Source organism: Vulpes lagopus, chromosome 5, assembly GCF_018345385.1.
Source record: "Vulpes lagopus strain Blue_001 chromosome 5, ASM1834538v1, whole genome shotgun sequence".
NCBI lineage: Eukaryota > Metazoa > Chordata > Mammalia > Carnivora > Canidae > Vulpes > Vulpes lagopus.
This window is the reverse complement of record NC_054828.1, coordinates 127,038,326-127,063,852: the sequence shown is the minus strand read 5'-3', so window position 1 is coordinate 127,063,852 and position 25,527 is coordinate 127,038,326. Positions and strand designations below refer to the sequence as shown.

Here is a 25,527-nt window from a genome sequence, read left to right as displayed (position 1 = left end):
CTCTTGCTCACTAGTTTATCACTTCCTCCTCATCTGTCAGTTCAGATTACAAGCTGGTAATTAGCACTCAAATCATGAATTCTAGATGCTGCCACATGTACGCCATTCAAAAACCTTTGATGCCTCCCTGGTCAACCAAATGAAGAAATTTCACTCTGACATTCTCTTAAATGGTTTCTACCTCGCTTTCTTGATTCTCCTCCATCAGAGCTCATTCCAAAAACCACGCTTTTGTAAAGCCTTTCCTGAGGTTTCCGTTTCCTTTGAACCATGCAGCATTTTGTTCATAACCAACTTACGGAAATTATACATTGGGGTATTTCTCACATGCACTCCTTATTACAAATGATTAGAGGAAGAAAATCTATGGTTCTTAGTCTTGTTCCTCCCCATACTGCTTAGCAAAGTGCCATGCACATACCAAAGCTCTCAAATACAGTTGCCAACTTGAAGATGGGCTTTCCTAGGATTTCTTTATATGCCTGGCCATCAAATCTAAATTAGTTACTTAAGCAATTTTGTTTAAAAAAAAAAAACTTTACTTACACCCTGGTGTCTCCAACTAATCAAACTAAACTTTATTTCACTTGGTATATAAAAAAAATTGTCCTCATTTCAGGGGTTCTCTCCTATTGAAATGATCTGTATGAAAGTCTAGAACACTTAGTCTCTCTTTCAAGTCACTTGTCAACAAAGCAAAACTCAAAAAAAAAAAAAAAACACAAAGCAAAACTCTTTTCTCCTCATGCCATCATAAAAACTAAATTTCTAAGAACCATAAAATAAAACAAATATTCCTTTGACCCAGAGTTCACTTGCTTTTAGAAAACAGGAAAAGCTCTGTGGTAATTCTGAATTGCTGCAAGGTAAGTAACAAAACGCAAAGTAATAACTGAACAGAAAGAGGATGAAACATGCCGTGAGAGCCACCAAACTACTACATATACACACAAAAAAACTTCTCTTTAACATATGGAATTTGTACGAGTCTTCCCTTGATAATAAAGTCTATGTTGTCAATAACCATTACCATATGCTATTTAAGTCTGCCATCACTTTCAAGTTGGGAAATTTCTTGAAGCCAAGTGGCAGCAATTCAGTTCAAAAAGCTTTCAAAGTGCCTCCTCAATGCCAGGCAGGGAGTGGAAGCTAAAGAAACCTATAAATACAACATAAAGTGCACTCTCCGCATTGCCGCTTAGCCTCCTATCTCCGTTAGCCATGATTCAGACCAGATCACTCATTCTTTGTATTACAAAACTACCTTCAAGAACTAAAAAAGAGAAAAAATTTCCTGCCGCACCTATCTGATGGGGCAGGGAAAGGAAGGTCGGGAAGGAAAGAGGCATTTTCTCCTCTATTCCTTCCTGAATAATCACCGATCTAGCATGCTTGCCTTTCAAGCCCTCCTAAAACATCAAAATTCAGTAGGCCTTTTGTAAAAGTGGTACTTAAGAATAACACTCCGGGATATGATGATGGCATTTAAAATTTAAGAACTTGTTACCGATCAAAAGATCCAATGCCATGACAAAGCTAAAAATGTTCTCACTAATAAGAGTGAATCAGAGCAGTTACCTACTCCACCCAATAGCCACCCTTGCTAAGACTGGACAGTTTGAAACCTGGAAAGCTTTCTTGCCTGCTCCAGAAGCGAATTTGATTTGATACATTAGCGTTTAAGTGTAACTAAACACTTAAAATAGCAAGAAAATGTTACCAGATACTGAAATTTATCAGGACACTCTGTCCTTTAGATTTATCTGTACCTTTTTCAGTTACAGAACTAGAACTCTCGCACCCCCTCCACTGCCTTTTTTTTTTTTTTTTTTTTTTTTAAGCACGGAAAAGCTCAACGGATACTCTTGCTTGAAAAATGAGCTATCTGTTCGGATTTCTGAAGTACAAATTCCCGTTACTAGCTTTGCGAGGAAAACCTACTCCACGCAGAAGTGTCTCTAACGAAAAGGTGCCTGCACGTTCGTTCGAGAAGGCTGGAGCCTGCGAGCTGATGCCACACGTTTCAAGGCTTCCCAGATCTCAGCCCGCGGACGAAAATGATGCTCAGTCTCGCACAGACCAACTTGGATGTTTCAAAGTTGCACGGTTCGGAAGCAGCCCAGCACCTGGGCAGAGATCTGCTTCCCCACCACCACCACCACCACCACCACCACCCTTGGAAAAGCAGCTTTTTGAGTCTCACGAAGCGAAACAACCACATCTCCAACCGTCCACGCGTCCGCAGACAATCAGGCAAGCCCCGGCCCACGTTTCTTTCCCCGTCCCCGTGAAATTCTCAATGAAAGGCTTTCACACACAAAAGGACCGGCTCCCGCCACCCCTTCCCTCGGGCGCAGCTCGGACGAGCGCGCACGAGCGCGGACTCACCAGCACCGTGGTGCAGATGGACCTCAGCTCGGACTCCACTTTCTCCCGATAGTCCTTAATCAGCTGCAACTTCTTGTCCGAGGTGTCGGTTTTCTGCTCGATGCTCGAGATGACCCGCCAGGCGGACCTGCGGCCCCCGACCACGTTCTTGTAGGCCACCGAGAGCAGGTTGCGCTCCTCGTTGGACAGCTCGGCGCCCTGCTCCGTCACGGCCTTCATGCAGGTGGCCATGTCGTCGTAGCGCTCGGCCTGCTCGGCCAGCTTCGCCTTCTGGATCAGCTCCGTCTTCTCCATGGGGACGCGGAGAGGAGAGCGAGGGCGAGCACCGACCCGGATCGCGAGGAGGCGTGCGGACGGCCTGCGGGCGGGAGGCGGGGGCGGCGCCCTCAGACAATGCGCCCGCCGCCCCGCGCCGCCCGCCCCGCCGCCCCGCCGCCCCTTTTGTCCGTCCCCGCACGCGCCGCCCAGTTGAATTTCCCTCCCCCGCCCACGCTCCCCGCCGGCGCCCGGGAGGCCGAGGGGCGCCCCCCGCGGAGGCGGCCCGCGCGGCTCGGGGGTGGGGGAGGCAGGGCCGCGCCCGCGCCCGCGCCCGCCCGGCCCAAGATGGAAGCGGCCGTTGGCCCACACCTTGCCGCCAGAGCCGTCCCCGAGGAGCGCGGCGTCGAGGCCGCCCACTCGCGCGGGGCCGGCCTCCCGCCCTGCCCTCGGGCCCGGCCACCGGGGACGACCCGGGGCCACCGCGGCGCTCACCTTCACGTCTCCGCGGCCGCGGCGCGAGTCCCACCACTTTGATCCGCTTTGGGCTTTAGCCGAGGACCCTCCCGTCTCAGCCTACCCCGGAGCCGAGGGGCGGGCCGCCGCGCCGCTGCCCTCGCTCCTGTCGCCCAATGACGCGCCGAGCTGCTCCCGGGAGTCCCGCCTCCGGCTCCGCGGCTGGCCAATGAAGGCTGAGCGCGCGGAAGGGGGCAAAGAGGGCGGGGCGGGAGGGGAAGCGGAGGCTAGGAGGGTGGGTCGGCTTGGGCAAGTTCGGTTGGCCGGCAGGCTGCGGCTTCGGCCACGGGGTTTCCTCCAATTAGATCCAGGGTAAAAGGACGTCACTGTTGCCATGGCGATGCTGTTACCAACTCCCCTCAGCCTCCCGCCACCCCCAGCGCTTGTGGGTGCGGCACGGGAGCGGGAGGTTCGCACCACCTCTGCCGCCGTAGCGGCGTCTCCTGCTGCAGCAGCGCTGCAGATCGTGCACTGCATCTAGTGCGCTGCACCTAGCGGGCTGATGCCGCTGCGGCTCCACTCGGCCCTGGCGGGGAGGACCCGCGAGGCTGACAGAAGCGGCTCTTTGGTTGCACAAGCCCCTTTCTTTCCTCCACCTTCCCATTCGTGACAAAGGTTTGGAGCTCCAGACGCTGAACGCAGCCTTTAATGACGTTGCGATTGGAGCTGCGAATTAGAAATAATCCCATCCCCGTTAAAGAGGAATTTGTTCCTGGAGAAAGTCGCTTAAGAATGTGTCTTCGTGATCAACTCGAGTTTTCAGACGGGCACCCAAACCTAAAATTCTCTTGTAAAACCCCCAAGAAAGTCCAGGCAGGTCTCTCGGGCAATGGCCAGATATTCTAATTTTATTCTGACAGTCAGGATGTTTTGGAGAAAAACACACATTCGACACCCCTCCCCGCCCAAAGCAGCTGTTGTTATATCTCTTCTCGTCTTTGCAGGTTATGCATCTATTTTTTTTTTTTTTTTATGATAGTCACAGAGAGAAAGAGAGGCAGAGACACAGGCAGAGGGAGAAGCAGGCTCCATGCACCGGGAGCCCGATGTGGGATTCGATCCTGGGTCTCCAGGATCGCGCCCTGGGCCAAAGGCAGGCGCCAAACCGCTGCGCCACCCAGGGATCCCCAGGTTACGCATCTAAATACATGTTTCTTCTATCTCGTTTTATCTGTATATGGGTTTTGTTTTCTAGTATTATTTTTCAGAGGACACGTGAAAACCTAAACTTGTCTCCCTCGATGTTCACTTTTGACTTTCTCCTGGACTTTCTGCTGTTCACACTCTTGAGAAGTGAGAAAGTTTGCCCCACATGCTTTGTATTCAGGGTCATCTCTAGCACTTTCTTTTCTCTTTAAAACTAGGCACACCCCTCCAGCCACTCCCTTCCCTCCTGGCACTTTGCCAGCGCCTGACACATAAGGTAGCCGGTCCTGGGTGTCTGGGAAGAGGCCTCTGTGCCATCCTAAGATGAAAATTGCCATCTGGGCTCACACTGCTACGATTCCAGTTCTAGCACGTCTAAGGGAGTGGATGTTTCAAAGCCAAAGAATGCCACAGCTGAGAAGGAATTTTAAATCCAAATGGGGGCTGGAGCAGATCTGGAGAATCTCTAGAATGGAAGATCTGAGAGTTCACACAGATGGCAGGAGAAGGTACAGACTTTCCAGAAATCTAAACTCCCTCCTACGTGCCCCTCCCTGTCCTGACTTGTAAAGGTTGCTTTGTGCTTTGACGGACAGGAGAGGCCTGGGTTGGGAAGGGCCTGTGTGGATGCAAAAATGCCTTTCTATGTCCTAGCGTTCTAATGTAGGGCCCTGCTGTTATTTCTGGAATCCCTGGGGCCAAGCTGCAGACACACAAGTGTTTATGGCCATGTGGGCTGGGGTGGAGCCGGACACCAAGAAATCCCAATGGAAAGAATTTGCATGTGGAAGGTCAGATAAAATGCTTTCTGTATGACCAGTGAGTTTCAAGCTTAGAAATTAGAGACAGCCCAAGCAAGGGGACATACTGGTGGAGGTTGACCGGAGTGGGGGTGGGACAGAGACCCTTGAAGGCGACTGTCAGGGGACTGAACCTCTGTGGGAGGCAGGGAGGGAACAGGCAAGCACACTAATTCTTTGTCAGAAGGTCTGGGTTGTCCTGCCATCTCCCTGGGTGACCTTGGGCAAGTTTTTGCTGCACTCTGTAACTTAGCCTCTAACATTTCTGCTTTCATTCAATCATCAAACACTCATTGAGCACCAACTTCTATCATTACGATCATCTGCAATCATGGGTGAAAAACTGCTTGGAAATAATGGCACGCTATGAAATTACAAAGTATTTTACAAGGGTCTAGAGGGACAAGTGCGTATCTGAACACCTCTGCAGTTGACCGAACTCAGGGAGAGAAAATTAAAGCCCTGGGAACTTGCAGTTCCCCAACACATAAAAAGCTAACATTTATTGAGTGAAGTGCATGTGTCAGATGCTATTTTAAGTCTTTCGTATTCACTCATTTAATCTGCTTACTGCCACTGTGACGTAGGTACTACTATGACCATCACATCTGTCTCAGAGGTCAGGAATCTCTTTTTTTTTTAAAGATTTTATTTATTCTTTTTTTTTTTAAGATTTTATTTATTTATTCATGAGAGACATAGAGAGGCAGAGACACAGGCAGAGGGAGAAGCAGGCATAGGGAGAAGCAGGCTCCATGCAGGGAGCCTGACGTGGGACTCGATCCCTGGTCTCCAGGATCACACCCCGGGCCGAAGGCAGGGGCCAAACCACTGAGCAACCCAGGGATCCCCTTATTTAGTTATTCATGGGAGACGCAGAGAGAGGCAGAGATACAGGCAGAGGGAGAAGCAGGCAGGCGCCCCGTGGGGAGCCCGACATGGGACTCGATCCCAGGACCCAGGGGTCACGACCTGGGCCGAAGGCAGACGCTCAACCGCTGAGGCACCAGGCGGCCCAGAGATCAGGAATCTAAAGCACAGAGAGGTTAAGAATTACACCAGAACCCCTAGCTGGTGAGCGGGAGAACCTGGATGCGGACCTGGGCACCGGTCTGGGCACTCAGGCGCATCTCTGCTTGCACTGTGCCAGAACTCTGCTGGGTGCTGTAGGGCCCCTGAGAAAGCTCAGACCAGCCTCTCTCCTCCAGGGGTTTCACCCTGTGAAGATAAAATGCGTTAAACATCCACGCCCAACATGCTGGGAAGCACAGGAGGGAGCAGACCGCTCACAAAGAAAGTACTGAGAAGTTGTTACATATCTTGTGAGTTTTGCTAAATTACTTGGTGGGAAGAAGCTGCTGGAACAAGAGGGAGCACGCTGAATTCCAAGCCTGAAGATCCGAAATTCCAGCCTAACCTTGGGTACCCATGACCCCCGCCCACCCCCCCCAACTTCATCTCCCGAACCTGTGAAAATCATCGCTACCTCAAGGGTTGTTGCAGAGCTACCCCATAGGAAGATAGATACTGGGCTTATCACACATGTTCGGTGAATGCTAGGGTTTGGGTTTTTTTCCCCCTCCTTTCCCTGTGTTTGGGGATGGGGCATAGAGGAGGGAGGGAGATGCCTGTCCCCGTCCACAGCAAGGAGCCTTCTCTCTTGAATCACTGCTGTAATTAGTGGAGTTAATGGCCTGCGGAATGGCCACAGTCGGTGTACTTTGCAGAATGAATGAGTCTTCCCAGTTGAGTTTACTCATAAATTATTTTGGTGGTTTATTTGCACAGAGCAGTGGGTCATTTCAGAGGAACTTCTTCCTCTCTTGCCATATGGCAGATATTTTACTGACACGCAAAACATTTGAGTGGGACTCTTCATTCAAATCCCTGGATGATCCTTGTCGATATTTCTGTTTAGTGGATAGTTGAAGAGTTACCCCACTGTTCACTCCACCTGGAGGTGCTAAATGAGAGTCCCATAGAGCCCAGACAGGTGGGAAAATCAAGGGAGCTTGGTCAGGGAAGTCTTCCAGACATTCCCTGGGTCACGCCTGTAGAACTGTTTTCCATCAGGCCTGCAGTGGGTGAAGTTTACTCTTGCTGTGTGCAGGCATCCCTCTGTGCCCATGGTTGCCCCATTTCTGGAGTCTCCTGGACACCCCTTGGCCGTGTAACTGTTTTCTAACCCTCAGTGTACGGGCTTTAAGAGGAAAAAAAATCAAGTCATCCCTTCATTAAAAAACATGTAGGTTGGACAGCCTGGGTGGCTCAGTGGTTTAGCACTGCCTTTAGCCCAGGGCGTGGTCCTGGGGACCCGGGATCGAGTCCCATGTTGGGCTCCCTGCATGGAGCCTGCTTCTCCCTCTACCTGTGTCTCTGCCCCTCTCTCTCTCTTTTTTTTTTTTTATTTTTATTTATTTATGATAGTCAAAGAGAGAGAGAGAGAGGCAGAGACACAGGCAGAGGGAGAAGCAGGCTCCATGCACCGGGAGCCCGATGTGGGATTTGATCCAGGGTCTCCAGGATCGCGCCCTGGGCCAAAGGCAGGTGCCAAACCGCTGCGCCACCCAGGGATCCCCTCTCTCTCTCTGTGTCTCATGAATAAATAAAGAGCCTACTTCCAAACAAACATATAAGTCTTCAAGTGGTGTTTCTTCAGCCACAACTTGTATTTTTTTTTTTCACAACTTGTATTTTAAGAGGAAAGAAAACTCTTCCATTTGAAGAACAAAACTTCACTCGTAGAATGTCAGGCATTCTGAACCGGCTTTTGGACAACCGGCCTCTTGGTGAAGGGTTCCAGCATCCTGCCATTTCCCCAGCATTTCCTGTGTGCCAGGCAATAGAGTATTTTTTAAAATGCTTGATTGCTTTTGTAATGATGATAGTGATGATGATAATATTAACCGAAAATGTAATAGCACTCATTCTACCAAAAAAATGAAACAATACATTAAAGTACAAGGGAGATTAAAAAGACCTTGAGAGCCTGACTCTGAGAGGTGACCACTATTAGCGTTTTGGTGATTGCCTTCTAGACCTCTCTCTTTTTGTTTGGACATATGATTGTGGTTTCACATTTATGAGATTACATTCTTCACTCTGCTCCGTATAATGGTTAATTTAATGTGTCAACTTGGCTGAGCCACAGGGTGCCCAGGTATTTGATCAAACATTATTCTGTGAGTGTGTTTTGGGGAGAGATTAACATTTAAATTGGTGGATCTTGAGTAAGCAGATTTTTTTTTTTTGAGTAAGCAGATTGTGCTCCATACTGTGGGTGGGCCACATCCAGTCAGTTGAAGACCTGGAAACAACAAAAGAGTAGTTTCCCTTGAACAAGAGAGACTTCTCCAGCAGATAGCCTTTGGACTTCATCTGAAACATCAGCTCTTCTTTAGTCAGGCAGCCTTTAGACTCAAACAGAAACATTGGTTTTCCTGGGTCTCTAGCCTATAGGCCCACTCTGCAGATTTTGGATTTGCTAATTATTTGTAATAAAAATCTTTCTGTATGTACACACATCCTATTGGCTTTCTTTCCCTGGAGAATCTCAACTAATACAATAGTAACTTTCTTTTTTCACTCAACAAATGACATGATATTTTTAAATAGCTTTAAGCATATGTCTATGACATATCAATCTCTCTCAGCCAGACTGTGAGCTTCCTGGTGGTAAGAATTTTTTTTCTTTCTTTTCTTTTCTTTTCTTTTCTTTTCTTTTCTTTTCTTTTCTTTTCGTTTCTTTCTTTTCTTTTCTTTTCTTCTCTTTTTTTCTTTTCTTTTCTTTTCTTTTCTTGTCTTTCTTTTTTCTTTTCTTTTCTTTCTTTTCTCTTCTTTTCCTTTCTTTTCTCTTTCTTTCTTTCTTTCTTCTTTCTTTTTTAAAGATTTACTTCTTTATTCGAGAGACAGCACAAACAAGGGAAGGGCAGAGGGAGAGGGAGAGAGAGAATCCTGAAGCAGACTCCCTGATGAAAGCAGAGCCCAAAGCATGGCTCAATTCCAGGACCCTGAGATCATGACCTGAGGCAAAGTCCAGAGTCAGCTGCTCAACCAACTGAGCCACCCAGGTGCCCTGCCCCCAACTCAGGACCCCGAGATCAAGAGCCATATGCTCTACCAGTTGAGCCAGCCGGGCACCCCAAGAGTTTTCTTTACTAATCCTGTATTGCTAGTACCCTTTCAACAAAAGACCGGTATTATAATCCCACTGTGTGGTTGAATAAACTGACTCTCAGGGAGGCTACATTACGTGTCCAAATTGATAAACGATAGAGTTAAAATTAAAAAACAAGCCTGTCTGAGTTCAATCTTCTTCTATTACAATAAATAAGACTGTGCTACCCGAGATGGAAGACAGAAACTCCCAAGTTTGCCAGCCCGGGAATAATGTTTAGTTATTCGAGGCTGGTGGGTGGCTGAGTATATATCTGCCAGTGAGTCGGTGGCTGATTTTATTTTCATATGGAAATCTCTGTTTTTACACTCAACACATCTGCAGGGAGAGGGCACCTTCTCGTTTGTTGTCTGTTCCCTTTAATTAATTACATGCCCATTTCTCCAGTTAACCTGTGACCTTCCAGTAGGCAGACCTTCATCTGCCTTCTGCATCCCTGGTGTCTCTGACTGACCCATAGAAGGCATTTAGCAAAGTTTTGTTTTGTGAGTGAATCCAGGTGATCAAGGGGGGCATTTCCACTCATAGCAATTCTTCTTCTTCTTTTTTTTAAGATTTTATTTATTTATTCATGAGAGACAGAGAGAGAGCGAGAGAGAGAGACAGAGAGAGACAGAGAGAGAGAGGCAGAGACACAGGCAGAGGGAAAAGCAGACTCCAATGCAGGGAGCCTGACATGGGACTCGATCCTGGGTCTCCAGGATCACGCCCTGGGCCAAAGGCAGGCACTAAACCGCTAAGCCACCCGGGCTGCCCCGCTCATAGCAACTCTTTGCACTGAATGCTTACCATGCACCCAACCATATATGAAATCACTAGAACTTTAGTAAATTCACAAATGCCATAAACACGGGATTGCATCTGCTATGAAGAGCACACCAAGAGCCTTGAAGTTAGTGTGGCAGGTCCCCTGAGAAGTCCTTCCTCAACTTCCCACATGAGTGCACACACACACCACGCTCAGAGGAGCACTCCCAAGCCCTAACTCACGCTCAATCCATTTCTTGCCAGGTCACAAAGTATTGAAGGTCTACCATGTTCAGACACTATCTTAGAGGCTGGGATTCCAAAAATGATTATGACACAGCCTGTACCTCTAAGGACGTTGGCAGAGATCCCAGAGGTGGGGTGCCAACCCCCGAGCTCACGAGGAGCTGGGAGGGTGTCCTTCTCTTTTTGGTTCTTGGGTGCTCACCTACCTGGTTTCCAAGCCTGTGGTGGGTCTAGAGGTGGTTGCATAGAAGGCAGGAGTAGAATTACACCTGGGAGTCCTTCCGAATACACTCTACCTTTCTCATCTGATGATTCAGGGCAGAGTAAGAGCCGAGGCTTTAGAAGGCCTGTCCCCAGGGGCTGTGTCGGGATCCCCTCTATGCAAGGCAATCAGTTGTCAGGGCAGAGACATCAAACCCATAAAAAGCACATGAAAAAGTTCTAGAGGTTGGTGCCAATCAGGGGAAGGGCACCCGACAAATCTCTCCCAGACAGGGCCGAAGCATACAGCAATGAGCCTTAATCATCACAAAAAAATGTTCATGATGTTCTCACTCTGTTGTTGTTGAAGAAGTCAGTGATATACTTATATCTGTATATTTAAGTTCGGGTACATAAAAGCAACAAATCTTCAACATCTCCCAAATTATGACTCATCTCCAGACAATTCAGGACAGTTGAACGGTTGAATGAACACAGAACAGTTAGAGAACAATGCACACAGGAATCGATTGTGTGGCTCTCACAGTAAGTGCTATGCACGTCGAGAGAAGGGAGACACGAGTGTGGGCTGGAGAGATTGCAGCAGATGTCAGGCACCAGAAAGCTTCAGGAGAAAAGGAGTCACCAGAGGAAAAGAGGAGAGCCACTGAGAGGAGGAAGAAGGTCTGCATTTCCCTCCGCTGGTCCGCTGCCCCAGGGGATGCCTCTGGGAGGACAGAAGGGCTACACTTGCTTCTCCTTGTGTGGGAGTCAGCCTTGGATGGGCCCAACCCCAAGAAGAGAGCTCTGGACAGCATGTTGGAATGCAGCCCACCCAGGGAGAGCTTGGTGTCCAGAGGAGCAATCTTTTCTGCTTCTTTACCTCCTTCTGCCGTAACCAGCTCAGCCACATAGGCAGCTTAACAAGTGCAGGCCACGCTGGGGAGACTGGTTACGCTAACCTCCTGCCCCCTTCATGGGGAGGATCTTGTAAAACATGCAAGTCTGACCCTTACATTACTTTCCTGCTTAAAAATCCTCAGCAGCACTTAGCTGCAGCTCCTGGTTGGACTCAGAAGAAGCCAGATGGCCTGAGTTTGAATCCTGGCTCTACTCCTCACTAGATATGTGATCTTGGGCAGGTTACCTAACTAGTCCGTGCCTCGGTTTCCCCATTTGTGACATGGGGATGATGATAATAATACCTCTTCAGAGGGTCATTATGAGGATTTGATGAGTTAAGATGGATAAAGCGCTTTGAACAGTGCTATGTACGTGCTCGTGAGATAAACAGAATCAACTCAGAATCCTTCAGGGGACTCACGAGCCCCCCAGTGATCTCCATTGGAGCCTTTCTCCTTATGCCTTGGCTTCTCCTCTTTCTCTTGGGCTTCAGCCCCTTCTGAGTTTTGCTCCTGCTCTTTCCCTCTTTCCTTACATCTTCATCTTCTCATTTCCAGAATCTCAGCAGAAATGACACTCCTCTCCTCTCCCAGCTGGGCAAGCTCCCTGACATGAAACACATGACATCACTTCTCCTGGGTTTGATTCCCCAACAGGCTGAGGCACCAGGAAGGCAGGATTATGCCTCCGGGATTTGCCTGAGGAGCCCCAGTGCCTAGCAAGGTGCCTGGAGGATACACTGGGTGCCAAGAAATGGACGACCAATGGACAAATGAACAAAAAGATGGACAGAGGGAGGAGTCACGGGCAAGCACACAGTGGCCTCAGGACAGGGTGAGCTGAGGCTACTTGCTCAGGAAGGCTTCGGGCTGGCCTGGGTCCAGCCCCCAGCTGGAGGCACCCAGGACTCTAGCTGGGAGGGGCTAGAAGCTCCAGGCAGCCCCCTGTGGCCCTCCTTCCTCTCAGTCCTCTCAGGCTCTGTAAACAAACTCCCAATTGCATCAGACCCAGTAACGAAGAGAATCCAGGGAAGCAACCTTTTGTAGAGGAAGGAACGCTTTTGAATACAATAACTCCCTAATTTGGACAATTTCTTTTCTGGATTTCCTGAAAGCCAGGATAAGCCCAGGTGAGAAATTTGGGGGTGTCACACATCTAAGCAAAACCCTTAAGAGCTTGTTCTATCAAAAGCAGCCCCTGGAAGAGGGGAGCTGATGCCACCCTGCTCTGCTATTAATGTGCCTTGAGGTACCTGGAGACGGAGATTGTTCTAATCAATGCTAATGGATGGAGGATCCCTGGCCCTGCTCCTGGCTCTGCAACTCGGAGAGCTGCCAGCCAGCCCCAGTGTGTTCAAACGGAACCCAGCAGCCCTGCTACAGCTGTCCCACAGCTTCCGGAAATAAAGGGGAAAAGGCAGCAACTTGTTTCTTGAACCAATGGATATAGAACACGAGACCCAGTAAGAGAGATTTTAAAAACCCACAACCTCCAGGAAGTTGGTGAAATGAGAATTTGCTCAGCAGCGGGCAGCAGGCAGTCTTGGGGCTTTGACAGGTTGTGGCCACACAGGCAGCCCCTGAAGGCCTGGGGATGGGGAGGCTGGCTGCTGAAGCTCAGGCTGGACATGCATCCACAGGCATCTGGCCGGCCTAGAGGAGACCCTCACGGGGCCCTCAGGACTCTCAGAGCCTCAATGAGAAAAGCATGTTTTGCTGTGTTACCTCTTAGGTGCTCAGAAAATGCAGATTTCCCTTCCCCTTCCTAGAACCCCAGGACCCAGCTTGGACAAGGTTAATTATTGCACTAGAGCCCTTAGCTGCAAGTAGCAGAAACGACTCCAGTGGACTTAAATATGAGACCATTATTTCTTACTGATCATGAGGGAGGCTGGCAAACTGGGCCTTTAAATGGGTGGGGACTAGGGCGGGCATCTAGCCAGAACCACAGCCAAAATCACATTGCAGACAAAATCACCTTGCTCAGAAAGATCCCTGTTGTTTCAGCCTCTGGACCCCTGACACCAGTCCCCTCTGCACTTCATGTGGGTGCAAGACACTGGCCCTCGATCCTGCATTGGCTCCATCTTTATTGAAACCCAAGGCAGCCTAGCTGCTGCCCCTAGAAGGGACTCTCTACTATCCCCTTTTCTTTGGGTCATTCTTTCTAGAATCAAAATCCTGGGTGGGGCGTCTGGCCAAGCCTGAGTCACTCGCACCACACCTCACTGTAAGACAGGCCGGGGAAGCAGGTATCAGGAACATATACCTTCCAGGGAGGAAAGCAGGCTCTGCCTCCACTAAAACTCATAAAGTGAGGAATTCCTCAAACAACAGAAGGGGTTTCAGATGCCGGACAGCCTGAAAACAGCCCACGTCCCTTAGTTACACTTGGGCTTCTGATCTGTATGGAGAAACACAAAAGCCTGGGGTGGGGGTGGGGGGCATGAAAGTTGGAATCTGGAAAAAGCCTTAGCCTGGATCTCATCTTTCTCTTCCTGGAAGAAAGACAGGGGGGCTTTGCTGTCATTGACACCTCTGTCCAGAAGGCTTGTCCTCACTCAAACTTGACCTCCTCCCAGATCCACAAAGATCACTCTCTCTCTCTCTCTCTCTCTCTCTCTCTCTCTCAGAAGATGCTATTCCACCTCTAGATTGCATCATACTTTTAAGAAATGAATCACTTCATTTATGTATGTCTCAAAATCTCCCCCAGGATGGAGACAAAAATCTTATTCATTAAACAGTTAACAAACATTTATTGAGTGTCTGCTAGGCCTTGGGGAGCCTGACTGGGACAAAGGCAGGGCCTGTGCCTTAGAGAAAGAAGGCATATCTGTGCCAGGTGTGTCGAGGTGGGAAGGCTTCTCTGAGGAGGTGACCTGGTTTAAATGGGTCTTACAGATTAAGCCGCTCTTGGCCATTGAGGGGGCAGGGGGAAAAATACATTCTAGAGAGAAGGAACAGTAGAGACAGAGACAAGGTATCGTGAGAAGGCATGCTGTGTCTGGGTAGCAGAATGGGTGGGACATGCTGTGAGCATGTGGCCCCTGCAAGGAAGTGGGAGATAGGGTTGCTAATGAAGACTGGGACCACATTCTGAGGAGCCTTGTTTGTCTTTCTGAGGAATGTTGTATCCTGAGACCACTAGGAATCACCAGATACACTTTTATTTATTCATTCATTCATTCATTCATTTAGCTCTATGCCCAACATGGGGCTTAAACTCATGACCCTAAGATCAAGAGTCATGTGCTCTACCAACTGAGCCAGCCAGGCGTTCCTATTTTTATTTTTTTTTATTGTGGTAAAATATATATAAAGTAAGATTGACAATTTTAACCATCTTTAGGTGTATCTTTTAGTGACAGTAAGTACGTTCATATCATGGCACACCAATTGCCACCATCTGGCTCCAGAAATGTTTCACCTTCCCAAACTGGAACTCTGTGCCCATGAAACAACTCTGCCTCCCTTGCCTTTCCACCCAGCTCTGGCAACCACCACCTGCTTTCTGTCTCTGTCATCAGATCCTTTTAAGCAAGAGAATGACCTGATGGGATTTTCTAGAAGGATTCCTCTGGCTATGATGAAAAGGGTTAGCAGCCTTGAGGCAGGAAGCCATTGCAGAGAACTCTGGAAGAGCTAAGGAAGAGGAATCATGGCAATGTGCAGGGTGGCGGATGGGAGTGGAAGGAGCAAGAGATCTTTCAGGGATAGTGATTAGATGTAGGAGTGGAGAGCCATCCAAGACTATTCCAAGGTGTCTTCTTCTACTTTATTTTCTCTCTGTTGACCCCTGCATGCCTTCTTGTGTGAGGAAAGGAGATTGATGATGCTATAAAATTGATTTTTAAATAATCCTCAGGCTGTATTGGGTCATAAATATTTCAAAATTACAGCCTATGTAGATGAATGAAGTTCATCCCCACATCATTACTGTAGGGTGTACAAGATGACTTTGGGACAGATGGGATCATTGCACACTTTGGCCAATTTTACAAAAGAGAAATAATTCACAAGAGTAGTTTGTGGCCATTAAATGTGTGATGGCAACTCAGAACATTTTCCCTGCTAGGAAAATTAGCTGAGGCTTATGTTCAAAAGCCAGCTGATGGTAGGGTCTCAGAAAACCTGGGTTCCAGCCCAGTTCTGTCCACTTCTCAGCTGTGTGGCCCTGGACAAGTTACTTACCCTCTCTGCATTTCTGAATCTCCTTCAGTAAAATTGTTGTTGTATAAACAAGCTGATTTGGAAAAAGCACGAGAAGAGTGTCTGACTCGCAGTAAGGGCACAATTTGGGCTGTCTTGCTATGCGGTCATGATGATGATGATGATGATGATGGTCACCACCAACACCCCGAAGGGCTCCTTCAGTGCTGAAGCCCTGAGATGTGCATCGTTCCTGAGAGGGAGATGGAATCACCTATTCCTTGTTGTTCTGAAAAAGAAAGGAGTCATCCTCTCCCTGAAGGCTCGGCCTTAGCTTTCTAAGAAAAAAAGTGTTGCACATGACACTTCTGCCCGCCTCGTTCCCCCACCCCCCCCATTTCTTCTCCCAACTTGCTCTGGTCCCAAACCACCCTGTGTCCCTTAGCAGCTGAGACCTGTCCTTTCCTGCTTCCACGATGCCCGCCTCTCCTGCTGGGTCTGGGAGCCCAGGAGGTGGAGGATGAGCCCCTCCTCACAGCCGGCTCCCCCTCCAACTCCCCTGCACACTCTCTCTCTGCCTGCCCACCTGCCTCTCTGTCTACCTTCCCCACCACTTGGAGCTCCCCTGCCGGTGCCCTTCTGAAAGGTGTGTTCTGGGCACAGGATTTCACCTAAAAACTAAAATAATGGGGCTTTCCATGCATTGACACCATGAGCTCCAAGTGGGCTGGTGGTGTGTGAGTGGATGCAGGGGGGGCACCGAGAGCAAGGTGTGGGCCGTTGTGAACTCTGCTGATTAAGAAGAGACTGGCAGGTGCTGGGGATGGGACAGGGTTGGAGGCATCTCAGAAACTCATGCCAATAGGAAATGCTGCAAGCCTTGTCTGTTCCCACAGGACTAGGCTCTGTCTGCCTGGGGGAGAACGCATGCATTCTGCTTCCTCGTGGCATGTAGTTTTAAATCACAGGCTTCGTAGACAAAATCCACAGGGTCGGGCAGGTATCTCATTGCCAGGTTAGAGAATCCAATATTTGTTGATGAAAAAAGCTTTAAGTTTCTTTTACAGAATTGCTCATTGAAGTCAAACATCATAGATGCTGAAGGTACTTTGAGTGTGTGGCTTGAGGGTCTCTATCACTCCACGCAGTTTGCTCTTCATGCTCAAACATCATTCAGTGTCTTTGATGAGCGATTTATTGTTTTCTATGTGCCGAGGTATTTCCCCAACTTGAGGGCAGGGACTGTGTCCCCACCCCCCGACCCCCAGCACATAGCAGCTACTCAATTAATATTAATGTCAGGAATCTTTTACAGCAAAAATGATTCATTTCCAGACAATTGGACTCAGAAACTTCTTAGTTATGGGCACATCTGATTCCTTGATTCAGGCAGGTGAGACCCAGCTCAAGGCTGCCTGAGAATAAGCACATATGTGCCCACTGGTGTCCTTTTTGGTTACCCTGCAGCCAGCTGGTGGTTGAGAGTGTGTGTTCAGCAGGAACACTTTCCCAGAAACATGATGTGTCTCTTTTCACACACACTTCTCACTTTGTGACCATTTTCCTGGTTTCTGATGACAGCAAGTGTTTATCTATATTTCCTGGGGTAAGATTCTAGTCCCCTGACAGCTTCTATGGAGAAGTTCAGGGGCTCCTGGCTGGCTCAGTTTGAAGAGCCTGCGACTCTTGAACTTGGGGTTGTGAGTCCGAGCCCCACGTTGGGTGTAGAGATTACTAAAATGAATAAATGAACTTAATAAAAAGACTAACAGAATAAATACATGTTAAAAAAAAAAAAAAAGAAATGCAGGCAGGAAAATCACTACACCCTCCAGAATTCTTTTACATGGAATTTCATCATTACCCAGAATTTTGAGGACAAAGAGCTATTGTATTGGTTAGCCAAGAAGAATATTTCTGACAGACAAATGTTCCTTCCGGTTTTGTCCTTGTTGAGTCTAACTTGAACTATGCTTCCCTTAGACCAGGGTCTGTACTATTTGTTGTGGGAAGAAATTTTAGTGAGCTTCTATTCTGTGGAACTGTGAGGTCACAAGCCCTTGGGGGCCCATGCCGGACTTGTGTGCACCCCAGGACGATGATATGCACCAATATTAACATATTGGAATGGTCTGCTCTTGTGAGTAAGCGGTGGCTGCTTCCGAGCCTCACGAATGCCACCCCATTGCTCCGGCTCCTTCCTGAGACCCCTTAGACTCTCCACACTCTTTTCTAGCAACAAAAGGCTCAGTGGCTGCCACAGCCCTGGGGGTGAGGTAGGGAGTCCAGCTGTGCAGCTATGTTGGGGGGTTAGATATTTTGGCTGTCACTGCTGGGCAGTGGACTTGCAGCCGATGCACCAGGGAGTCCCACCGATGAGCACTTTGGAAGAGGGAAGTCAGGTGCTGCAGGGGACTAGCCCTTCGTGACATGGTAGCAGAAGGTTGAGGACTCACATGCTGGTGCTTGAGTGGTGTCCATGGGAAGTGATGGCACTACCTGCAGGTAGCTGACCAGGTGAGGCAGAAATGATTAGAGAGAGAGGGACCCGAGAGAGGACAGGATGATGCCACTCCTGGTGTGAACCTCTCTGATGGCTCTCCATCACACGCAGGATACATCCAAACCTCCAGGTGTGGCTCCAAGCCCCCACTCCTGGTTCTTACCCCCCATCACGATCCCCTTGGCCCTCACATGGTGTCCTCCTGCTCCCCGTGAAGAGGCTCTGCCGAGGCAGCCAGCCCCCCACCCATTGTGCAGGTGGTCTGTGTGTGCCCCCACCTCCCCAGCCTCGGCCTGGCAGGACAGCCGCCCTGTGGATCACCCCTGACTGCACCCCTGGGCCCTGGCAGCCCTTGGCACTGCATTTCCCATCCCCTGTTGCCATCATGGTTTCCTCCTGGTGAACTTTCCAAAGACAGGGCCTATCATGTCCCCAAGCGCCTGGCTGAGTGACCAGACCACATGGCAATTTGTTCACAAATGTTTGCTTCCAAGAGAAAAAGAAGTACAGGGACAGAGAAAGGGGTGGATGGAGGGGCCCTGTCTATAACCTGAGTCTCCTGGTGCCCTGGGCGCTGTGCTCCTCTGACAGCCAGTGGCAGCCACGGAGGAAGAAGAGAGACGGTAGGCACAGCGGGAGACTGGAGGGTAGGCTCGGGGCCTCCTGGCTGCCTGGGGGGCTCCTCACCTGGCTTCCACCTGCCCAGCTCCACAGACTCGGCAGTGTCTGGGGGCAGGAGTACACAACAGGCCCACCTCTCAGGAGGTGTGTTTGGGCACAAGGGTCTCCTGGACACAGGAAAGCACAGATCCTTCAGGGGACCTGTCTTGGAGGCTGTGTCTGTTTTTTTAAGATTTTATTTGTATATTCATGAGAGACACACAGGAAGAGGCAGAGACACAGGCATAGGGAGAAGCGGGCTCCCTGTGGGGACCCCGACATGGTACCCTGGGATCTCGACCTGAGCCGAAGGCAGACGTTCAACCGCTAAGCCATCCAGGCACCCTGAAGCCTCAGAGTTTAAGGGACAAGGAAAGGACCCCCCCCCCCAGAAAGGGTGTCTGGCGCATCCTCAGGCCTCCCCAGAGAAATAGGCACTGGAGGGCCTGTCAGAACTGCACCCACTTTCCTGAGCTCTGTCCCAGGCTGGGCCACAGAGAGGAACAAGGACGCCCTGCCTTCGAGGAGCTCCCGGGTCTGTGGGGACAGGGTAAACCCCAAGACAGTCCAATACAGGATGTACAGTAGGAAAGAGTTTGCCCCAGATGCCCAGTAGCCCCGAGAAAGAGGAAGAGATGAATGCCCACAGGGGAAAGGAAACTCCCATGTGATGTGGAGGGAAGGGATAAAGAGGACTTCCCAGGGGAAATGACATCTAACTCGGGTTTTAAAGAATGAATAAGTGTCAGCCGGGCCAGTGTGGGTGGAAGACAATTCCAGGCAGGGGGAACAGCATATGCAAAGTCACAGAATCGAATGTGGGAAACAAAGAGTGCTTGGGAAAGTGCGAGCAGGTGGTCATGTTGGGAACTTCAAGTGCAGGGCAGGGAGATGAGGGGTAGGGCTGAAGACAGGCAGGGGTGAGAGCCAGACAGGTTGTAAAGAGATTTGCAGAGAGATCTTCAGTTACACGCTACATTCATTCCATTCATTATCACTTATTGAGCTCTTTCTGTATGCAAGTTGTTTGTCTTCGGACCTTCTCATCAGTCCTCATTTTTGCCTGTTGCTAACTCCTGGGGACACCTGAGACACCACAGAGTCTAGACCCATTTTACAGATGAGGAAACTGAACTCCAACTAGTTAATGTGACATCTGAGAGCTCGCAGTTGCTTAGCAGCAGAACCAAGACTAGTCTCCAGATCCCCAAACGTCCCAGCATGGGGTCCCAGTGCCTTGTAGTTGGTGTGCAAACCAAGCCCCTCAGAGCTGAAACTGCTTCTTATTTATTTAAGATTGAAATGGGCTATGAAATGATATGCAGGGCAAAGAAGTTCAGACTTTCTGAAGTTGAGAAAATCCCTGAAACCCATGACTTGTTGAGCAGACGTCCATTCCATAAGCATCAATGTGAATTTGAAAAACCACGTGCTTGTAAGCACTGAGGCCTCCTTCCAGACTCCTAAGAAGCCCACTTTGGAGGTTGGCCTGTTGGTTGCTCAAGTGCTGCCGCTTTGCGTGAGATCCACCCACAGGGTGTTAATCCCCTCCCAGGTCTCCCAATGTCTTCATGACCAGCGAGCGTGCTTTCAGGCCCATGCCAGTTCTTTCCCAACATCACCCTCAGATGCCAGCCTTCCCATCAACATTCTTTGTTGGCAGCAGCCTTGTTGGTTTGCAGAGACAGCAAATACTGGGAGATTAGAAGCTGTGTGCTCCTGGCTTCTCTGCAAGGTATTGGGCCCTGCAACTAAGTGGGGTTTGTAGAGAAAGAAGTGAGGGACATACAGTGGCTGGTGCTTGGGCAGACGACATGTGGAGGCCTTGCCTGGGTGAGTGGCTTCCAGCCAACAGCTCCATTCGTTAGATTCTCCTGGGATGCTTCAATAGAAGTCCTCCCTCCGGCCCAGGATTGTGACTGCAACTTCTGCCCCTGATTCACTCCTCTGTACCCCCACCCCATCTCAGGGGCCATCTCCTGAGCTGGCAGGCAGTGGGGAGCACCTCTGCCCAGCCAATGTGGGATGCTTCTGACCAGTGGTGGGTGTCAACCCTAAGGTCCTGGTTGTGTGGGGTAGCAGGCAATGCCCTGGTTTGGTGTCAGGCAGACAAAATGCATATCTCAACTCTACTAGCTGTGTGACTTTGAAAGGTTACCTGCCTTTGGGGGGCATTTTAATTTTTTTTATTTTTATTTTTTATTTTTTTAAAATTTATGATAATCACACACACACACACAGAGAGGCAGAGACATAGGCAGAGGGAGAAGCAGGATCCATGCACCGGGAGCCCGACGTGGGATTCGATCCCTGGTCTCCAGGATTGCGCCCTGGGCCAAAGGCAGGCGCCAAACCCCTGCGCCACCCAGGGATCCCGCATTTATTTTTTAAATAGGTGTAGACCAGCCTGTCTGATATGGTAACCACTAACCACATGTGGATACTCAACACTTGAGATGTGGCTAGCCCTGAGGTGTGCTTGCTGTAAGTGTAAAATACACATGAGGTTTCCTCCCCTGCCAGCTCCAACTAGGGACACTACTGGATGAGGCCCAGGATGTAGGGAACCGGACCAGGGAGGCATTTGTGAAAGGCCCTCCTTCCAACCCATTACACTCATGGGGACACCCGACATCTAGCAGTCCAGGCAGGTGCTGCACATGGCCTCACCCCATACCTGGCTTCTGTGGCATGCCTCGGAGAGAGCATGCTACCTTCCCACACCTGGCCCAGGCCCCTGGGTCCCATGCTAGAGGAGCAATGGGGTGTAGACTGTAGATCTCCTAGCTTTGGCTCTGCCACCTACTCCCTGGGTGACTTGAGACAGCTGCCCTTTCCAAACCTAAACTTTGTCTCTAAAACGGCCAGGCCTCTGGTGCTGAGTAATTCTTTAGGTGGTATTTGTTTTGTTTTGTTTTGCCACTAGATGCTCGTTGGCTTGCAAATGTGTCATTTCAATCTCTGCCTCTGTCATGACATGGCCGTCTTCTCCCTGGGTGCCTTTGTCTTCATGTGGCTTTCTCCTTTCTCATGGGGACTGCAGTCACTTTGGATTAAGGGCCTGTCTTACTCCAGGATGACCCCACTTGAATTAATTATATCTGCAATGACTCTATTTCCAAAGAAGGTCATGTTCTGAGGTACTGGAGTTGGGATTTCAACATATCCTTTAGGGGAATAATTCAACTTGTGATACCCCAGGAGGAGCTGAAATCAAGGTCTCTTGCCTGCTCTCTAGTTTCACTGCTTTCCTCTACTGGAAGCCACAGCTTCCTCTCCTGTCGGCTACTCTTTCAGGGTTCTGGTAATTACTCTTTCCCTTTGCCCTGAAACTGTATCCATATCTTGTTGATTTCCTTAAGCCCTTGTCTACTTCTTTGTAAATAGCTCTTGATTAAATTCTCCTCTAGTTTCCCAATTTGTGCATGTTTCTTGACACAGTTCCTTACTAGCCATTCACCTATCCACCATCCACCCTCCCATCATCCATCCATTTATCCATCCATGTACCCGTCCACCCACCATCCATCCACCTACCAACCCATCCACCCATCCATCTGCCCACAATTCCATCCACCCACCCATCCGCTCATCATCCATCCATCTATTCACCCATCCATGCATCCATTCACCTACCATCCATCCACCCACCCACCCACCCATGTACTCTTCCTCTCTACACAGTGCAGAGTTCATTGTGGATGCTCAATACCTTAGGAAACACTAAGCACCTACTACGGTGCTGTCTGTGGCTGGCTCTAAGTCTTATAATAAGAATGCAGCAAATAATACACAGTCCTTATTCTCCAGAAGCTGGTGTTACAGTCCATACATATGACTAAAATATACACACTCCATTTCCTGATAATTCTCTGCATCTAGTGGCAAAACAAAAGAAAAACCTGGAGAATTACTCAGCACAATTTGGAGATGAATTAGGAGGTACATTCTGTTATTTTTAAATTTTGAAGTAGTTTGGCTCTAAAATATTCTGTTTGTCTTCTAAGAGACAGAAAGAGAGAGACCAGATTAAATAATCAATGTCTCCTTCTGAAAGAGGCTTCCTGGTGGCCAGTTGCCACCTACTACGTCCTGGGAGGATGGCTCTTCCTTGGGCCCCTGAGCCAGACCTCTCCTCATTCTCTGGTCCACCCAAGAGGGAGGCAAGATCTGAGATCAAACATTGGATCAGGGAAAGGGAGGCAAGCCAGAAGCATTTTAGATTCATGGTGAAGCCCTTGCAGTGGCTTCTTTGGCAGTTCCTGGGTAATCTGTAAGGGGCTGAGGAGGTGGCACAGGTTCACAGAAGCCCACTTGAAGTTCACTCAAGCCCAGGTTGAATCAAGTTGAGTCAACTCAGTAGACTTTGGCTGAGCCCCCCAAATAGCAATCTACCATGCCAGGCTTGGCTGTGCATGGATAATACACTAGCCGACCCTGGTGGCTTCATAACTTAGCTGTATTGAGAATGATGCACAGGGAGTTCAGGAGATTTGCCTAGGTCATGCATCTAGTAAGCAGGTGTCAGCTGCGAGGTAGCCGTGAGATTTGTTTGATAAATATATACGTACCATGTGCCTCGCATCACTTGAGTGTTAGACACAATGGATGAGATGCAGAGAGAGAGCCTCTAACTCTGGGGGACTTCTGCTTGAGGGGCAAGGGAGAGATAGGCTGTGGGAGAACTGGGTGTGAACTCTCAGAAGGCAGAGGTCCTGGGGCTCAGCACAGAGAGGAGTAGGTGCCCAGTGAACTTGAGAGCATTTCATTGATTCCGACCTGACCATGAGGCTCCACAAAAATGCATATACGGGGAACAGTCTGCATTCAAAATGGTACAACTAACAAGCAACCAGCAAAACTGCTGGGTGGGAAGGCAGCTCCCTCCCCTCTCGCTTCCTGTCTATCGCTATGGTGACCATCACCAGGACTGGTCAAGGTCAAACGTGGTCAACCTAGCAGCAATTCTCCTGGGGGCTCCAGCGGCTGCATCATTGGCTGCATCATGGATTTAGAGCACAGCATGAAGATCTTTTGTATTTCACATTATGAAGCTCCACTACGCACGATATCAGAGTCTTTTTGCTCCTACACGAATAGGCTGAAAACTTTAAATATATTTTTGAAAGAAAGAAAAACAAACCATCTCTTTGCCATAGAACAGATTCAATTTTTTGCATTTCCTTTCCAGCCTTTGTCCGTATGCGTGCACTTTTTGTACTCAGTGGTAATCACACAGCGAGCATACCATTTTGCATTCTGCTTACAAAGCTTTTTTTTTTTTTTTTTTTTTTTTTTTTTAAGCATTTGTTCTTTCATATAGATTCTGTACTTGGGGCCAGTCTTTGTTGGCACATCAGTTTTCCTCTTAGGAGCACGTCACTGAAAAGACAATGGGGATGTTTTCATTGCTTGTATTGAGTATCTGTGAAATGCTTTGTTCTCCGGACTTCTACAGACTAGGGAGTTAGCACAAGAGCAGAACAGAACAGACTTTTCATGCAGATTATTTGTATTGTTATCTAAGTAGGGTGTTCTATCTGGATGGGAGGAAACCTCCCACATAGATCAAGTGGACACAGAGTTGGTGGTGAGTCCCCAGACGGTCACTCACTAGTTGTGAGACCCTGGGTCACTCAACCTCATTCTCTGCTTAAGTAAGGACAGTACTGTCTGTCTCACTGGGCTGGGGAGAGGAATTATGGGAGATACGGCCTGGGCTTTGGCCCGTAGAGCATGTGGTCTATGATGCTCCCTGTGGATGGACCCTGAGCAAATCTCTCTGAGCCTCCGTTTGTCATATGTGAAACGGAGAATATAGAAGTCCCAACGAGCTGACCAAAGGATGAATACAAAAGTGCTTTGTTAATTAAAATGTGTCGGGTCCTTGCTCCGTTCATCTTCTTGTCTCTGTTCTCCCTTGGCCCCAGGATGAGGTGTGGAAGTCTGGGGCTGAGTTCTGAAGCAGGTCCTCCCGCTGGAGCCACAGCGGCCAACGACTGCATTGGGCCAGCAGCTTGCAGAGAGTCCTGGGGCACCAGCTCCAAGTGGGAGATGCTGTGCAGAGCTTCAAGCTCCCCTAGTCATCTCTGCTGGCTGCCCTCTCCCCGGGGACCAATTCCCAGGCAGCTTCAGCTAGAAGCTGAGGATTTCATTAAGAGCCAGCCCTAAAATAGCAGCAAGTGGGTGTGCAGTGGGGACCTGGGGATGGGCCCAGGACAACCCAGCCCAGCGCAGGGGTGAGCTTAGGGAGGCAGGCAGGGCTGCTGCAGCTAGAGCTGAAGCCACCCAACCTGAAGCCTTGGTCAAAGGTCATCTGCCCTCCCTCCTTGCTCTTCTCTCCTCTTTACTTTCTTTCTTTCTTTTTTTTTTATAAATTTATTTTTTATTGGTGTTCAATTTGCCAACATATAGAATAACACCCAGTGCTCATCCCATCAAGTGCCCCCTCAGTGCCCGTCACCCAGTCACCCCCACCCCCTGCCCACCTCCCCTTCCACTACCCCTAGTTCGTTTCCCAGAGTTAGGAGTCTCATGTTCTGTCTCCCTCCCTGATATTTCCCACTCATTTTTTCTCCTTTCCCCTTTAATCCCTTTCACTATTTTTTATATTCCCCAAATGAATGAGACCATAAAATGTTTGTCCTTCTCCGATTGACTTACTTTACTCAGCATGAGTGAAGTTCCATCCACGTTGAAGCAAATGGTGGGTATTTGTAATTTCTAATGGCTGAGGAATATTCCATTGTATACATAAACCACATCTTCTTTATCCATCATCTTTTGATGGACACCGAGGCTCCTTCCACAGTTTGGCTCTTGTGGACATTGCTG

General features: G+C 49.1%; 1 protein-coding gene across 1 annotated transcript in view; it reads right to left on the bottom strand.

The window, feature by feature from the left end:
- The window catches only part of YWHAQ (tyrosine 3-monooxygenase/tryptophan 5-monooxygenase activation protein theta), a 39,153-nt gene extending 35,892 nt beyond the window's left edge, over window positions 1-3,261 (bottom strand). The window contains exons 1-2 of the mRNA XM_041756783.1: window positions 3,139-3,261; window positions 2,389-2,746 (exon numbers count right to left, since the gene is read on the bottom strand). Of these exons, the coding sequence (XP_041612717.1) occupies window positions 2,389-2,682 (294 nt within the window). The 5' untranslated portion in view covers window positions 2,683-2,746; window positions 3,139-3,261. The remainder of the gene's footprint in view (window positions 1-2,388; window positions 2,747-3,138) is intronic.
- Between the last annotated feature and the right edge of the window lie 22,266 nt (window positions 3,262-25,527).